General features: G+C 50.5%; 1 protein-coding gene across 1 annotated transcript in view; it reads right to left on the reverse strand.

The window, feature by feature from the left end:
• CUX1 (cut like homeobox 1) overlaps positions 1–19,005 on the reverse strand; it is a 301,376-nt gene that overhangs the window by 214,408 nt on the left and 67,963 nt on the right. The window contains 1 exon segment of the mRNA XM_038759292.1: positions 9,562–9,672. Within this exon segment, the coding sequence (XP_038615220.1) occupies positions 9,562–9,672 (111 nt within the window).

Genomic DNA, 19,005 nt, shown 5'->3' on the forward strand with positions numbered 1-19,005 from the left:
TCATTCATTCATTCGATCGCATTTACTGAGCGCTTACTGCGTGCAGAGCACTGTACTAAGTGCTTGGGAAGTCCAAGTTGGCAACGTACAGAGGCGGTCCCTACCCAACAGTGGGCTCACAGTCTAGAAGGGGGAGACAGACGACAAAACCAAACATATTAACAAAATAAAATAAATGGAATAAATATGTACAAATAAAATAAATAGAGTAATAAATATGTACAAACATATATCCATATATACAGGTGCTGTGGGGAGGGGAAGGGGGTAAGGCGGCGGGGATGGGAAGGGGGAGAGGAAGGAGGGGGCTCAGTCAGAGGACCTGGACTCTAAACCTGTCTGCTGGGTGACCTTGGGTAAGTCACTTTGCTTCTCTGGGCCGACCTGGACTCTAAACCTGTCTGCTGGGTGACCTTGGGTAAGTCACTTTACTTCTCTGGGCCGACCTGGACTCTAAACCTGTCTGCTGGGTGACCTTGGGTAAGTCACTTTGCTTCTCTGGGCCGACCTGGACTCTAAACCTGTCTGCTGGGTGACCTTGGGTAAGTCACTTTGCTTCTCTGGGCCGACCTGGACTCTAAACCTGTCTGCTGGGTGACCTTGGGTAAGTCACTTGGCTTCTCTGGGCCTCAGTTACCTCCTCTGAAAAATGGGGATAAAGACTGGGAGTCCCATGTGGGACATGGACTGTGTCTAACCCAACTGTCTTGTATCTTCCCCAGCGCTCAGCACAGTGCCTGGCACGCAGTAAGCACTTATTTTGCTATTTAATAATAATAATGATGATGGTATTTGTTAAGCGCTTACTATGCGCAAAGCACTGTTCTAAGCGCTGGGGGCACACAAGGTGATCAGGTTGTCCCACGGGGGGCTCACAGTCTTAATCCCCATTTTACAGATGAGGGAACTGAGGCCCAGAGAAGTGAAGTGACTTGCCCAAGGTCACACAGCAGAGAAGTGGCGGAGCCGGGATTAGAACCCACGACCTCTGACTCCCAAGCCCGGGCTCTTTCCACTGAGCCACGCTGCTTCTCCAGTACAGTGCTCTGCACACAGTCAGCGCTCAATAAATACAATTGGACTGAACTCTGTTCTACTGTGCTCTCCCAAGTGCATACAACAGTGCTCAGCCTACAGTACGTGCTCAGTAAATGGAGAAGCAGCGTGGCTCAGTGGAAAGAGCCCGGGCTTTGGAGTCAGAGGTCATGGGTTCAAATCCCGGCTCCGCCAACTGTCAGCTGGGTGACTTTGGGCAAGTCACTTCACTTCTCTGGGCCTCTGTTACCTCATCTGTAAAATGGGGATTAAGAATGCGAGCCTCCCGCGGGACAACCTGATCACCTTGTCACCTCCCCAGCGCTTGGAACAGTGCTTTGCACATAGTACGCGCTTAATAAATGCCATCATTATTATTATTAATAATAAATATGACTGACTGATACTCTCGTAAGTGCTCTGCATGCAGAAAGCACTCGGTGTGACTGATCAGATCTACCAAGAGAAGCAGTGTGGCTCGGTGGAAAGAGCCCGGGCTTTGGAGTCAGAGGTCGTGGGTTCAAATCCCGGCTCTGCCAATTGTCAGCTGTGTGAATTTGGGCGAGTCACTTCACGTCTCTGGGCCTCAGTTCCCTCATCTGTAAAATGGGGATTAAGACTGTGAGCCCCCTGTGGGACAACTTGATCACCTTGTATCTCTCCCAGCGCTTAGAACAGTGCCTTGCACATAGTAAGCGCTTAATAAATGCCATCATTACTATTAATGAAGCAGTGTGGCTCAGTGGAAAGAGCCCGGGCTTTGGAGTCAGAGGCCATGGGTTCGAATCCCAGCTCCGCCACTCGTCAGCTGTGTGACTTTGGGCAAGTCACTTAACTTCTCTGGGCCTCAGTTCCCTCGTCTGTAAAATGGGGATTAAGACTGTGAGCCCCACGTGGGACAATCTGATCATCCTGTATCCCCTCAGCGCTTAGAACAGTGCTTTTGCACATAGTAAGCGCTTAAAAAATACCATTATTATTATTATTATTATTATCTGTGGAGGTCCAAATCCCCCCAAGGGCTTCCCCATCTCCTCTCCCGCTCCCCCCGCCGCCACACACACACCTCCCAAACCTGAATTTTTCCCCCAAACAGAGATTTTTAACAACTCCCTTTCCAAACCCATGTCACTGCAATTTAAAGGTGCATGTGGACTTCCATTTGTTTTCAGCAAAAGGGAAACGCCTTCAGAATCAAAGGAGATTCCAACCCCCAACTTGAAAGGGAAAAGTCCACTGGTAATTACAGAGACTAACAAAAGCTCTGCATTCAAAAAAAAAAAAAAAGGAGGGGGGGAAAAAAGAAAAGGAAAAAGGGCCACAGAATCCCTGGAACACTCCCTGCCAACTAAAACACCTACCATGAATTCAGTAATGGGTTAGACAAACATAAATTATAAGGCCAGACATTTTAAAAGGGGGGAAAAAGTTGATTTATTGTCACGCTGGAGACACGGCAGGAGAGCGGCACAATTTCATTTTTCCATCTACTCATCAACACTGCAGATGTGTTAATGCCAAAAGAATTTTAAAATAAAAATTACGCTTAACTCAAGTTCTCCCGTATCGGTTCGTTGACTTTAAAAAAGAAAAATAAGAGGGTTTACCAGGCGGCTGGTTTCTTTAGAGCAGAGGCCCGAGTGGAGCCAAGGCCTAGAAAATGTCCCTCCCCTGCAACCCTGACTTTTTGGGGAGAAAGGTAATAATAATAATTATGGCCTTTGCTAAGCGCTTACTATGTGCCAAGCACTGTTCTAAGCGCTGGCACTGTGACCCCAAGCCCTCCTGTGACTCGTACAAGCGGAGAATGGACAAGCCCAGATCCCTTCGTGCTACCCCGAAGAAGCAGAGAAGCAGCGTGGCTCAGTGGAAAGAGCCCGGGCTTTGGAGTCATTCATTTATTCATTCATTCAATAGTATTTATTGAGCGCTTACTGTGTGCAGAGCACTGGACTAAGCGCTTGGGAAGTCCAAGTTGGCAGCATCTAGAGACGGTCCCTACCCAACAGTGGGCTCCCAGTCTAGAAGGGGGAGACAGACAACAAAACATGTGAACAATGTCTTGTAAGATTGCCTTGTAACCTCCCCAGTGCTTATAACGGTGCTTTGCACATAGTAAGCGCTTCATAAATGCCAGAGTCGGAGGTCATGGGTTCAAATCCCGGCTCCGCCAACTGTCAGCTGGGTGACTTTGGGCAAGTCACTTAGCTTCTCTGGTTACCTCATCTGGAAAACGGGGATGAAGACTGTGAGCCCCCGGTGGGATAACCTGATCACCTTGTAACCTCCCCAGCGCTTAGAACAGTGCTTTGCACATAGTAAGCACTTAATAAATGCCATTATTATTATTATTACCACTCCGTCTTCGGCCCCGTTCCGCCCTCTCTAACTGAACCTGAAAACTCCGGGCCCCGCCAAAAGACGGGGCTGAAAATTCCCACGCCTCCCCCCTTTCCCCGCCTGCCGGAGGGAACCACGCTCGCAAATTTCTCATCCGTTCAATTCCCCTAACTCGAAAAAACAACCAGTTCCAAGAAGGCAAAACCTCCCCTCTCCCGGCTGGGCCCGCGTTTCTACCGTTTCCACCCGCGGCTGAGTCACTCGGAGGGAAATACAAGGTCCAGCAGGGAACCGGCTCCGGGGTTGCTTCCGAACGGTGAGTGGAGACGAAGCCCCTCGCCTCCGAGGGTCGGAAGGGACCCTTAGCTTGCCAGCTGGGTGGCCGGACCCCCGTTGTACCGGCGAGTGGGCCCTAAACGCGTGCCCGCGGATGCCCAAGACGGGCCTACCTTCTTGCAATTCAGGAAATCCTCAAATGGGACGGGCTCGTTCTCAATCCATCAGTGCTATTTATTTTGCTCTTACTGTGTGCAAAGCGCTGGATTATATCATCATTATCATCAATCGTATTTACTGAGCGCTTACTGTGTGCAGAGCACTGGACTAAGCGCTTGGGAAGTCCAAGTCGGCAACATATAGAGACGGTCCCTACCCAACAGTGGGCTCACAGTTTAGAAGAGGGAGACACAGAACAAAACAAAACCAAGATTATATGCTTGGGGGAGGACAGTATAACAGAATTCATTCATTCATTCATTCATTCAATCAATCGTATTTCTTGTGTGCAGAGCACTGGACTAAGCGCTTGGGAAGTCCAAGTCGGCAACATATAGAGACGGTCCCTACCCAACAGCGGGCTCACAGTCTAGAATTGGTAGACGTGGTTTTTTTTTTAATGGCATTTATTAAGCGCTTACTATGTGCAAAGCACTGTTCTAAGCGCTGGGGAGGTTACAGGGTGATCAGGTTGTTCCACGGGGGGCTCACAGTCTTAATCCCCATTTTACAGATGAGGGAACTGAGGCACAGAGAAGTGAAGTGGCTTTGCCCAAAGTCACCCAGCTGGCAATTGGTGGAGCCGGGGTTCGAACCCATGGCCTCTGACTCCAAAAGCCGGGCTCTTTCCACTGAGCCACGCTGCTTCTCACGTTCCCTCCTTAAGATGAGCTTCTGGCCTACAGGAGGAGACGGACATTAATATGAATAAATAAATTACAGCTACAATAAATAAATTACCGCGGTAATAAACTACGCCTCCAGTAAATAAATTACAGATATAATCCCAACAGGGATTCAGGCTGGCGTGGCTGAGCGACGATATGATACAGCGGGGAGAACTCTGACTTCACCCGGATGGTGTTAGGGTCTAAGTGGAGAGGGGGGTCCGGCTGCGAGTCGGAAGATTTGGCTGCGTGACCTTGGGCGAGTCATTTAGGAGAAGCAGCGTGGCTCCGTGGAAAGAGCCCGGGCTTTGGAGTCAGAGGTTACGGGTTCAAATCCCGGCTCCGCCAATTGTCAGCCGTGTGACTTTGGGCAAGTCACTTCATTTCTCCGTGCCTCAGTGACCTCATCTGTCAAATGGGGATGAAGACTGTGAGCCCCCCGTGGGACAACCTGATCACCTTGTAACCTCCCCAGTGCTTAGACAGTGCTTCACACATAGTAAGCGCGTAATAAATGCCATTATTATTATTATTATTTCCACCGCTTAGAACAGTGCTCTGCATATAGTAAGTGCTTAACAAATACCATCATTATTATTATTATTATTCCCTGGGAGCCAGAAGGTCATGGGTTCTAAGCCCGGCTTCGCCTCTTGTCTGCTGTGTGACCTTGGGCAAGTCACTTAACTTCTCTGTGCCTCAGTTACCTCATCTGGAAAATGGGGATGAAGACTGTGAGCCCCCCATGGGACACCCTGATCACTTTGTGACCTCCCCAGTGCTTAGAACAGTGCTTTGCAAATAGTAAGCGCTTAATAAATGCCATCATTATTATTATTATTACCTGGCACATAATAAGCGCTTAACAAATACCAGAATTATTATTGCTATTATTATTATTTCCCCGGGCTCTGGAGTCAGAGGTCATGGGTTCGAATCCCGGCTCCGCCACATGTCTGCTGTGTGACCTTGGGCAAGTCACGTAACTTCTCGGAGCCGCAGTGACCTCATCTGTCAAATGGGGATGAAGCCTGTGAGCCCCCCGTGGGACAACCTGATCACCCTGTATCCCCCCCAGCGCTTAGAACAGTGCTTTGCACCTAGTAAGCGCTTAACAAATGCCATTATTATTATTATTATTATTATTATTATTCCCCTCTCTGTAAAACGGGGCCAGCTGGCAGCCGGGAGTCGGGAAGCTCGGCCCAAACGGCGGAACCGGGGGTTCTGAACGCCGGGGAGGGCTGATCCAGTGGGAACGAAAAGACAATAAATACTCCAACAATCGATCGACTGATCGACTTCACTTCTCTGGGCCTCGGGTACCTCACCTGGAAAATGGGCACTGAGACTGCGAGCCCCCTGTGGAACAGGGGGGATTGTGGAATGAGAGGGATGTCAAGGATTCTGGATTGTCAGGAAGGGAGGACAGGGTGCGGGTGGGAAGATAAATAACAAATACCATCATCATCATTCTCTGTGCCTCAGTTCCCTCATCTGTAAAAGGGGGATTAAGACTGTGAGCCGCCCGTGGGACAACCTGATCTCCTTGTAACCTCCCCAGCGCTTAGAACAGTGCTTTGCACATAGTAAGCGCTTAACACCATCATCATCATCATCATCATATAAAACATTCTTCTGCTGGACTCAAAATTAATTGAGGAGGAAAAAATGTCTGTAAAAAGCCATGAGACAGATATAAGGAGGATCTTCCACGTCATTTAACCAACAGAAATCAATACCGGTGGAATTTCTTTTAATAGCTCAGTACCAGAAAGGGAAAACGGACGGAACGACTTATAAAACTGGAGAAGTGAAAGTCCAACGGATTATTAACATATCATCATCATCATCATCATCAATCGTATTTATTGAGCGCTTACTATGTGCAGAGCACTGTACTAAGCGCTTGGGAAGTACAAATTGGCAACCTATAGAGACAGTCCCTACCCAACAGTGGGCTCACAGTCTAAAAGGGGGAGACAGAGAACAAAAACAAACGTACTAACAAAATAAAATAAATACAATAGCTATGTACAAGTAAAATAAATAAATAGAGTAATAAATATGTACAAACATATATACATATAATCTAAGAAGGAGGGAGAACAGGTAATAATAATAATAATAATAATAATGGCATTTATTAAGCACTTACTATGTGCAAAGCACTGTTCCATCCACCTTGTACTTCCCAAGCGCTCAGTCCAGTGCTCCGCACGCAGTAAGCGCTCAATAAATACGATCGAATGAATGAACGAACAGGGACAGCGTCCGACCCGATCCGCTCGTATCCACCCCAGCGCTTAGAATAGGGCCTGGCACCGAGTAAGCGCTTAGCAAATAGCATCGTCATTATTAATCTCATATTACTGCTATTATTCTTATTATAGCTCCTCCTCGCCGCCCGATCGTGGGGGTGGAATTTCCCACCGTTCTTCTTGGCTTTCGGTGGAGCTGCCCCGGCCCGGGAAGGCTTCAGCCGAGACGGGGACTCGGGCTCCGCGGCCCCGCGTTTGGATCCCCATCTTACCTCCTTCCCTTCCCCACAGCACCTGTATATATGTTTGTACAGATTTATTACTCTATTTATTTATTTATTTATTTTGCTTGTACATATCTATTCTATTGATTTTATTTTGTTAGTATGTTTGGTTTTGTTCTCTGTCTCCCCCTTTTAGACCGTGAGCCCACTGTTGGGCGGGGACTGTCTCTATATGTTGCCAATTTGTACTTCCCAAGCGCTTAGTACAGTGCTCTGCACATAGTAAGTGCTCAATAAATACGATTGATGATGATCCAAAGGGGCTGCTAATGGCCTTAATAAAAATAACGATAATAATGGTATTGTGTGTGTTAAATGCTTACAAGGTGCCAGCTCTAAATGCCAGGGTGAATACGAGCAAATTGGGCCGGGCACAGTCCCTGTCCCCGCATGGGGCTCACAGTCTTAATCCCCATTCTACAGATGAGGTAACTGAGGCACGGGGACGTACAGCGACCGGCCCAGGGTCCCACAGCAGACAAGTGGTGGAGGCAGGATTAGAACCCACAACTTCCGCTAAAGCCAGGCCGCTTCCCACACGAGGGTGATTCAGACGTGGTTAGTCTGCCTGGCCTCAAAGTTTCACGGACCTAACGACGACATCAACGACAACAATAACTGTGAAGTGCTTACTCTATGCCAAGCACAGTAGGAATAATAACAACAATAACAATAATCGTGATTGTGGTATTTGTTAAGCGCTTACTATGTGCCAGGCACTGTCCTAAGCCCTGGTGTGGATTCCCAGCGCTTAGAACAGAGCTTTGCGCATAGTAAGCGCTTAATAAATGCCATCATTATTATTATTATTATTCAAGCAAATCGAGTTGGATTTGTCCCACGAGGGGCTCAATCCCCATTTTACAGACAAGGTAACTGAGGCACAGAGAATAAGAATAATAACGATGGCATTTGTTAGAAGTGAAGTGACTTGGCCAAGGTCACACAGCGGACAAGTGGCCTTGACCACTGAGCTTCTGACTCGCAGGATTGGGCTCTGTCCCTTATAATAATAATAATAATAATAATGGCATTTATTAAGCGCTTACTATGTGAATAGCACTGTTCTAAGCGCTGGGGAGGTTACAAGGTGATCAGGTTGTCCCACGGGGGGGGGGCTCACAGTCTTAACCCCCATTTTACAGATGAGGTCACTGAGGCCCAGAGAAGTGAAGTGACTTGCCCAAAGGCACACAGCTGACAAGTGGTGGAGCCGGGATTAGAACCCACGACCTCTGACTCCAAAGCCTGTGCTCTTTATATGCTGCCGATTAGTACTTTCCAAGCGCTTAGTCCAGTGCTCTGCACACAGTAAGCGCTCACTAAATACGACTGAATGAATGAATGAATTCAAACGTATTTACTGAACGCTTACTATGTGCAAAGCAGTCATTCATTCATTCAGTCGTATTTATTAAGCGCTTACTGTGTGCAGAGCACTGGACTAAGCACTTGGAAAGTACAATTCAGCAATAGAGGCAATCCCAGCTCACAAAGGGCTTACAGTCTAGAAGGGGGGAGACAGACATCAAAACAAGTAAACAGGCATCAATAGCATCAATATAAATAAATAGAATTAGAGATATATACACATCAAAACAAGTAAACAGGCATTAATATAAATAGAATTATAGATATGTACGTTTATGCACAAGTGCTGTGAGGAAGGGAGGGGGGTAAAGGGAGCAAGTTGGGGCGATGGGGAGGGGAGGGGGAGTTGAGGAAAAGGGGGGCTTAGTCTGGGAAGGCCTCCTGGAGGAGGTGAGCCCTCAGTAGGACCTTGAAGGGGGAATTGTGATTGGCGGATTGGAGGAGGAAGGTAGTTCGTGGGCCGGACTCTCTGGCCAGACAGCAGGGTCACCATCCGCGGCACAGAATGAGCCTCCCGTCGGTGGCAATCTGGCCCGGTAGCTCTTTGAGCCCACTGATGGGTAGGGACCGTCTCGATATGTTGCCAACTTGTACTTTCCAAGCGCTTAGTACAGTGCTCTGCACACAGTAAGCGCTCAATAAATACGATTGACTGATTCTAAGCTCTCCTTGTCCTCCCCTCATCGAGATCCCTGTCCCGCCCCGCTCCCGCAGCCCCGGGGAAAAACGGGGAGCCACGGCGGGTCTAGGGGAAACAGCGGGAGGGTCGTGCCGACAGCCGCTGCCAGCTCTCCAATCCGGCCATCAAGAGTTTTCGTCTCTCGCTGTGGTCGGAACAATGGGCCGGGGGGAGCGTGACCGCACCTGCTGGGATCGGACCCGGCCTTCCGGATGACCACCGGCGAAGGGCACGGGTCCGAAACCTGAAATTCGCGATCGAGCCCGAACCAACGCGACTTAACTGGGACGCGGCGCCGCACTTCCGCACGCCTGGGAAGGGCCGGGCCCGGCTCCGGCCCGGGATTTAATCCGAGGACCCGGCTCCGGGCCGAAACCAGGCCCGTTGGCGGGGCCGAGGCGCTTCTCCCGGATCGCGTTTCCCCTCACCTCTGGAGTGTTCTTCTTGAACTCTCGACTTTGCTCGATGAGCCTCTTTCGAGACTGCTCACTTTCATCTTGTCGGTTGGCCAACACCGTTGCTGTGGCGTCGAGCTCTCTCTGTCGGGGAAGGGAGAGGGAAACAAAAACCGAGGCTGTAAGTGGCCGCCGCACCAGGGAAGAAAGACCCTCCCATGTCCGCCCGACCGCTCATATCGGCTCCCGCTTGCTCCCACCGGGCAGCGGGTGGTGGGGGGCACCACGGTGAGGTGTCCACACAACCTGCCGAAGGGCTGAGCGACGACGAACAAACCCGGCAAACCCGCGAGTTGAACGGGAAGCAAACTGAGTCTCTGAGCCCGCTGTTGGGTAGGGACCGTCTCTATATGTTGCCGACTTGTCCTTCCCAAGCGCTTAGTCCAGCGCTCTGCACCCAGGAAGCGCTCAATAAATACGACTGAATGAATGAATGAGGGCCGAAGCCTCGGTAACGCTGTTGGTATTTGTTAAGCACTTACTATGTGCCAAGCACTGTTCTAAGTGCTGGGGTGGATACAAGGTAATCAGGTTGTCCCACGGGGGGCTCACAGTTTTCATCCCCATTTTACATACAGATGAGGGAACCGGGGTCCAGAGAAGTTAAGTGACTTGCCCAAAGTCACCCAGCTGACAAGTGGCGGAGCCGGGATTTGAACCCACGACCTCTGACTCCAAAGCCCGGGCTCTTTCCACTGAGCCACGCTGCTTCCCCAACGTACGTTTCCGGGAAGGCGAGGCGGAATACCGGTGACGGTGATTGACTGTGGTACGTGCCAAGCACTGTACTAAGCACCGGGATAGAAACGAGTCAATCGGGTCAGACACGGAATCTCGTCCCTCCTTACAAGGCCTAAGTAGGAGGGGGAACAGGTGTCGAGTCCCCATTTGGCAGATGAGGAAACGGAGGCCCGGAGAAGTGAAGTTACTGGTCCAAGGTGACACAGCAGGCAGAGGCAGAATTAGAACCCGAGTCCTCTGGGCTCTTTCCACTCTGCCATGCCACCTCTCCTTTATGAGAGCAACAGCCCACTAGGAAATACCATGAGGCCTGTCCGTGGTGGAGTCGGGGGGAGGGATGTCTCTGTGCCCATGTTTAACTCTCTGGTTATTTTTTGAGCACCACAGCATGGACCACCAAACCGAACACTTCGAAGAACATGGCGGCGTGAGTAAATAATAATGATGGCATTTATTAAGCGCTTACTACGTGCAAAGCACTGTTCGAAGAGCTGGGGAGGTGACAAGATGATGAGGTTGTGCCACGGGGGGCTCACAGTCTTCATCCCCATTTTCCAGATGACACCCCTCCCTCCACTCGCTGCCCAACCTGACTTGTTTGCCTCCATCTGCCTCTAGCTCCCTTTATGGGCTCCCACGTGCCTCTGCTCTCTTTTCTACCCCCTGGATCTTTGGTTCCCCTTCTCCTCAGCTCCCCTTCCCTTCTGCTTCACCGTGATTCACTCGTTTTGCTCTTTCCCCTCTTCCCCTCCCCACAGCACTTATAATTCTGTTTATATTGATGCCTGTTTCCTTGTTCTGATGTCTGTCTCCCCCCATCCCGCCACCCCCCAAGACTATACACCCATTGCGGGCAGGGAATGCCTTTATTATCGTATTGTACTTTCCAAGCGCTTAGTACAGTGCTCTGCACACAGTCAGCGCTCAATAAATATCATTGAGTGAGAGTGAGACGAGGAAACCGAGGCCCAGAGAAGCCAAGTGACTTGCCCAAAGTCGCACAGCTGACAATTGGCGGAGCCGGGGTTTGAACCCATGACCTCCGACTCCAAAGCCCGGGCTCTTTCCACCGAGCCACACTGCACGGTTGCTGCCTTCGAGGCGCTTCCAGTCAAGCTGGGGAGCGGAGGCTGCGCTTTGATCCGGGAGCCCGAACTGGATTTGTGTTTAAGACTCAAGTATGAGGGGCAGGGGGACGATTATCAGAGCCCTTCATCATCAATCGCATTTATTGAGCACGTACTGTGTGCAGAGCACTGTACTAAGCACTTGGGAAGTACAAATTGGCAACATATAGAGACAGTCCCTACCTAACAGTGGGCTCACAGTCTAAAAGCCCTTCCTTTCTCCGTGCGGACCATAACCTTCTGGGGGCAGTGCCCGGCCACGAGAGGCTGCGGGACCCCTTCCCGGGGGGCGTCCACTATGCCCACCTCCGGGCTGGTGCGACGGGAGGACCCGGCGGGCGCCACAGGCCGACCGGGCCGCTGGCTCCTCGGACAGTTGCCAACCCAGGCTGTCAGGGCATGCGCTCTGCCGCCGCGTCCGAGGTGCCAGCCGCGGGCAAGGAAACCCCGCCATGTTTCTGCCTCGGGGGCGGAGGGAGGGTGGAGTGAGCCCCAGGCTCCCTTCCGGCACCCCAAGGGCCCGACAGAAAAATAAACGCGGGGTTTGTTGAGCGCCGAGTGCTCCGACAATCAAATCCGACGCCACGTCCCTAACCCTCGCGGGGCTCACAAACCAAGACGGCCTCAATCCAGTTCCCCCACCCGCACGCGTCGCGGTCGACTCGCTTTTTCACAGAAGACGCTGACCGGCTCGGTGAATTGTGTGGGGACTGGGGCCACCGGGGTGCTCGTTCCCCTGAAACAGGCCAAACTGGATGGGGTCAATCAATCAATCAATCAATCGTATTTATTGAGCCCTTACTGTGTGCAGAGCACTGTACCAAGCGCTTGGGAAGTCCAAGTTGGCAACACATAGAGACAGTCCCTACCCAACAGTGGGCTCACGGTCTAAAAGGGGGAGACGGAGAACAAAACCAGAGAAGCAGCGTGGCTCAGTGGGAAGAGCCCGGGCTTTGGCGTGAGAGGTCGTCGGTTCGAATCTCGGCTCCGCCACAAGTCTCCTGTGTGACCTTGGGCAAGTCACTTGACTTCTCTGAGCCCCAGTTACCTCATCTGTAAAAATGGGGATTAAGACTGGGAGCCCTATGTGGGACAACTTGATCACACTGTATCCTCCCCAGCGCTTAGAACGGCGCTTGGCACATAGTAAGCGCTTAACAAATGCCATCAAAAAAAAAAAAACCAAACATACTAACAAAATAAAATAAATAGAATAGATATGTACAAGTTAAATAAATAAATTAGTAGAGTAATAAATATGTACAAACATCTATACATATATACAGGTGCTGTGGGGAAGGGAAGGAGGTAAGATGTTAAGTTATGCCCTATTCCTTCCTCCTTCCTGCAATTTGTTTTCCTGTTGGTGTCTCTTGGTAGCTCGGGGGGAGCGGGAGATCGGGCCTACTGTGTCCTCCCAAGGGGGCCGTACTTGGTAGACGCCCCCACTACCCTCGAGACGGGGACCACCACGGGCGGCGGGGGGGGGGGGGGGGGTGGGGGGGAGATCGGGGGTCATCATCATCATCATCATCAATCGTATTTATTGAGTGCTTACTATGTGCCGAGCACTGGACTAAGCGCTTGGGAAGTACAAATTGGCAACATCTAGAGACGGTCCCTACCCAACAGTGGACTCACAGTCTAAAAGGGGGAGACAGAGAACAAAACCAAACATACTAACAAAATAAAATCAATAGAATAGATATGTACAAGTAAAATAAACAGAGTAATAAATATGTACAAACATATAAGCCATGGGGTCAAATCCCGGCTCTGCCAATTGTCAGCTGTGTGACTTTAGGCAAGTCACTTAACTTCTCTGTGCCTCAGTTCCCTCATCTGTAAAATAGGGATTAAGACTGTGAGCCCCCCGTGGGACAACCTGATCACGTTGTAACCTCCCCAGCGCTTAGAACAGTGCTTTGCACATAGTAAGCGCTTAATAAATGCTATCATTATTATATATCCAGGTGCTGTGGGGAAGGGAAGGAGGTAAGAAGGGGGGATGGAGCGGGGGGCGAGGGGGAGAGGAAGGAAGGGGCTCAGTCTGGGAAGGCCTCCTGGAGGAGGGGAGCTCTCGGTAGGGCCTTGAAGGGAGGAAGAGAGCGAGCTAGCGGGTCACCCCCGCCCCGTTCCTTCTGGCTTTCAGGAAAGCCTTGGCCCGACGCGTCCAACCGGGGGGGACGTGGGCCAGAATTCCGCAACAGATGTCAGCTCGGCTGCACGGGGGAGGGAAGCGTTTAACGGTTTGGTAGACCGCATTTGAAACGTGGCCCAGTTAAAGCGGTGGCAACTAGAAAAGAGCAGCAGAAAGCAATGTGGTTAAGCAGGCAGAGGGAGAGAGAGAGACACACACACACACACACAGAGAGAGAGGGGGAAGAGACAGCCAGAGAGCAATAACAGATAAGCAGAAGGCTTTTCAGAAATACAAACAATCTGGTCAGGAGGAGGATGACTTGGGCGCCTATATTTAAGGAAAAGAAGCAGACGTTGAGAGGAGTAACCGGGAAGAAAAGCCTCGTTACGAAACAAGGCAGAAGACTCATATGGAACTGTAAAAAAAAGGAGATGCGAGGGAAAATTGTCTGCCTGGTGGCCCAAGGGGCGGAGGGACCTCGGGGGCAACCTGACTCGGTGCCTACAGAGAATCTGGGGCGGGGAGGGGGTGAGATCCCACTTCGGTCGAAGGCGGTGTGGCCCAGTGGGAAGAGCACGGGATTCGGGCCTGAGCTCAGCAACCTTTCTGGGCCTCAGTTTCCTCCTCTATCATCATCATCAATCGTATTTATTGAGCGCTTACTGTGTGCAGAGCACTGTACTAAGCGCTTGGGAAGTACAAATTGGCAACATATAGAGACAGTCCCTACCCAACAGTGGGCTCACAGTTTAAAAGGGGGAGACGGAGAACAAAACCAAACATACTAACAAAATAAAATAAATAGAATAGATATGTACAAATAAAATAAATAGAGTAAAAATATGTACAAACATATATACATATATACGGGTGCTGTGGGGAAGGGAAGGAGGTAAGATGGGGGGGATGGAGAGGAGGACGAGGGGGAGAGGAAGGAAGGGGCTCAGTCTGGGAAGGCCTCCTTTCAATCAACTGGGGTCTCAGTTGGTGGCTCATTGGAAAGAGCCCGGGCTTTGGAGTCAGAGGTTATGGGTTCAAATCCCGGCTCCTCCAACTGTCAGCTGTGTGACTTTGGGCAAGTCACTTCACTTCTCTGGGCCTCAGTTACCTTCATCTGTCAAATGGGGATTAAGACTGTGAACCCCAAGTGGGACAACCTGATCACCTTGTATCCTCTCCAGCGCTTAGAACAGTGCTTTTAGACTGTGAGCCCACTGTTGGGTAGGGACTGTCTCTATATGTTGCCAATTTGTACTTCCCAAGCGCTTAGTACAGTGCTCTGCACATAGTAAGCGCTCAATAAATACGATTGATGATGATGATGATGATGCTTTGCACATAGTAAGCGCTTAACAAATGCCATCATTATTATTATTATCAACCATATTTATTGAGCGCTTACTGTGTGCAGAGCACTGTACTAAGCGCTTGGGAAGTACAAGTTGGCAACATATAGAGACGGTCCCTACCCAACAGTGGGCTCCCTCTTCGACTGGTGGGCTGGGGTGGGAAAAGGGGGGACAGGGACCGCGTCACATCGGAACCCCGCGCCGGGCACACAGCGGGGGCTTAATAATCCTAGAATCCCAGAGGGGCACATGCCCAAAGCCGGCGATGATGGAAAGGGCACGGTGGCGAGGCCCTGGGGATGGCTACGGTCCTCGGCTCGCCCGGCCAACTGGCCCACCGGGTAGGAGGGCTGTAGACGGGCTGGCGAGGGCATGGCCGACCCCCTGCCCCACCCTGTCCTGCCCCGCTGGGGACATCCCTTGCTCACCCACCGCCCTGAGCACTGGGGGGGAGTCCAGAGGTGGAGGATCAGGAGCCAGGGAGGTAAATCAATCAATCAATCGCATTTATTGAGTGCTTACTGTGTGCAGAGCACTGTACTAAGCGCTTGGGAAGTCCAAGTTGGCAACATATAGAGACAGTCCCTACCCAACAGTGGGCTCACGTTCTAAAGGGGGAGACAGAGACCAAAACCAAACATACTAACAAAATAAAATAAATAGAATAGATATGTACAAGTAAGATAAATAGAGTAACAAATATGTACAAACATATATACATATATATATACAGGTGCTGTGGGGAAGGGAAGGAGGTAAGATGGGGGGATGGAGAGGGGGACGAGGGGGAGAGGAAGGAAGGGGCTCAGTGTGGGAAGGCCTCCTGGAGGAGGTGAGCTCTCAGTAGGGCCTGGAAGGGAGGAAGAGAGCGAGCTTGGCGAATGGGCAGAGGGATTGGGCATTCCGGGCCCGGGGGATGACGTGGGCCGGGGGTCGATGGCGGGACAGGCGAGAACGAGGTACGGGGAGGAGATTAGCGGCAGAGGAGCGGAGCAGAGGTAAACCGATAGGAGCCCCCCACCCCCTGCCCTGCTGTCCTCTGTCCAGCCCCAGGTAGACCCCCACTGCCCCACCGGGTCCCCAGGGGCCCGACCTGAAGTGCCCACTGGCATCTGGGCACTGACTCCCCGGTAATAATAATAATAACGATGGCATTTATTAATGCCTTCCTTCCTCTCCCCCTCGTCCCCCTCTCTATCCCCCCCATCTTACCTCCTTCCGTTCCCCACAGCACCTGTATATATGGATATATGTTTGTACATATGTATTACTCTATTTATTTTACTTGTACATATCTATTCTATTTATTTTATTTTGTTGGTATGTTTGGTTTTGTTCTCTGTCCCCCCCCTTTTAGACTGTGAGCCCACTGTTGGGTAGGGACTGTCTCTATATGTTGCCAACTTGTACTTCCCAAGCGCTTAGTACAGTGCTCTGCACACAGTAAGCGCTCAATAAATATGATTGATTGATTGATTATTAAGCGCTTACTATGTGCAAAGCACTGTTCTAAGCGCCGGGGAGGTTACAAGGTGGTCAGGTGGTCCCACGTGGGGGGGGAATCCCAATCTTAATCCCCATTTTCCAGATGAGGTAACTGAGGCTCAGAGAAGTCAATAATAATAATAATGATGATGGCATTTATTAAGTACTTACTATGTGCAAAGCACTGTTCTAAGCGCTGGGGGGATACAAGGTGATGAGGTTGTCCCACGTAAGGCTCACATTCTTAATCCCCATTTTCCAGATGAGGTAACTGAGGCCCAGAGAAGTCAATAATAATAATAATAATAATGATGGCATTTATTGAGCACTTACTATGTGCAAAGCACTGTTCTAAGCGCTGGGGGGATACAAGGTGATGAGGTTGTCCCACGTAAGGCTCACATTCTTAATCCCTATTTTCCAGATGAGGTAACTGAGGCCCAGAGAAGTCAATAATAATAATAATAATGATGGCATTTATTGAGCACTTACTATGTGCAAAGCACTGCTCTAAGCGCTGGGGGGATACAAGGTGATGAGGTTGTCCCACGTAAGGCTCACGTTCTTAATCCCCGCTTTACAGATGAGGTAACTGAGGCTCAGAGAAGTCAAGTGACTTGCCCAAAGTCACACAGCTGACAAACGGCAGAGCCGGGATTCGAACCCGGGAACTCTGACTCCAAAGCCCGGGCTCTTTTCCACTGAGCTACGCAGCTTCCCTAGGGACGGGGTGGGGAAAAGGGCTCGGGACGAGTCAGCAAACGGGGGTTGCCTGACTCTGAGCCACCGAGGCCCCTTCAGGGCCTGGAGCGAAGGACTTCCTGGAACTAAGCGCTCAGTACAGTGCTCTGCACACAGTAAGCGCTAAATAAATATGATTGACTGAACATCTGGTCAATAAAGGCGGGCGGGCCAGACCCCACTTCCCATTCCACCAAGGGGCCTCGCAATGATCCCTGGGCACCAACAAAACTCACCACAGCACCTATATATCTATCAATCAATCAATCAGTCGTATTTATTGAGCGCTTACTGTGTGCAGAGCACTGCACTAAGCGCTTGGGAAGTCCAAGTTGGCAACATATAGACACAGTCCCTACCCAACAGTGGGCTCACAGTCTAGAAGCGGGAGACAGAGAACAAAACCAAACATACTAACAAAATAAAATCAATAGAATAGATATGTACAAGTAAAACAAATAGAGTAATAAATATGTACAAACATATATACAGGTGCTGTGACCTATATGCAAGTAAATAAGCGCTTAGTACAATGCTCTGCACATAGCAAGCGCTCAATAAATACGATTGATGATGACTGATGATGCGAGTCATAACTCATGACCTCTGCCTCCAAAGCTTGGGCTCTCTCCACTGAGTCACGCTGCTTCCATTTGCTGAGCACTGCGCTAAGCACTCAGCCCCTCAGCACTTCTGTCCGTATCTGTCGTTTATTTGTCGTTTATTTCTATTCACGCCCGTCTCCCCCTCTAGACCGTAAGCTCACCGTGGGCAGGGAAAGTGTCCGTCAACTCAGTCACACCGTCATACTGTCCTCTTCCGAGCCCTTCGCCGGCACTCTGCACCCGGTAATAATAATGACGGCGTTTATTAGGCGCTTACTACTGTTCTAAGCGCCGAGGAGGTTATAAGGTGAGCAGGCTGTCCCACAGGGGGCTCCCAGTCTTTATCCCCATTTTACAGATGAGGGAACTGAGCAGTTACTGCCCAAAGTCAGCCAGCTGGCGATTGGCGGAGCCGCGATTTGAACCCGTGACCTCCGACTCCGAAGGCCGGGCTCTTTTTCTATTAAGCCACGCTGCTTCTCGCTCAATAAGTAAATGTTCGATTGATTGATCGGAGCTCACCCCGACTGTGTCCCTGCTCCCATAAGCCCCCCGCCCAATTTCCCAGCTTTGCCGCTCGTCCTTGGCCGCCGATTCCCGGCCTCCGGGAGCTGGATGACAAACTGGACTGGAAAAACCGGAGTGCTCCTCCTCCTCCGCTTAAAAACAACCCAAAATGCTAACTCCCCCCCCGAAAGAGGAGCGCGGCACTTCCCCGAACACTTGCTAGACAACTCATTTAAGCAGTGAGATGTGATAGACTGTTTCATTAAGCAGGTCTCGGTTACCTAATGAGGAACAGGGCGCCGCGGATGAGGAGAGGTGCTAATAGTGCCAGGGGGTGTGAGGGCATGGTTCCTGGGCCGCTCACTCCCATCTGGAAGCGGGGAGAGGAGGAGAAGGAGGGGACGGGAGGAGGAGGAGGAAGAGAAGGAGGAACAGGAGGAGGAGGAAGAGAAGATGGACAGGGAGGAGGAATAATAATCATAATAACAACGGCATTTATTAAGCGCTTACTATGTGCAAGGCGCTGTTCTATATTATAATAATGCTTGTATTATAAGCAACAATAATTATAAAACAATAAAATACTGCACCCTATAATTTTATTGAGCCCACTGTTGGGTCGGGACCGTCTCTATATTTTGCCAGCTTGGACTTCCCAAGCGCTTAGTCCAGTGCTCACTGTTACTGTGTTTGGTTTTGTCGTCTGTCTCCCCCTTCTC

This window comes from Tachyglossus aculeatus, chromosome 17 (genome assembly GCF_015852505.1).
Source record: "Tachyglossus aculeatus isolate mTacAcu1 chromosome 17, mTacAcu1.pri, whole genome shotgun sequence".
NCBI classification, from domain to species: Eukaryota; Metazoa; Chordata; class Mammalia; order Monotremata; family Tachyglossidae; genus Tachyglossus; species Tachyglossus aculeatus.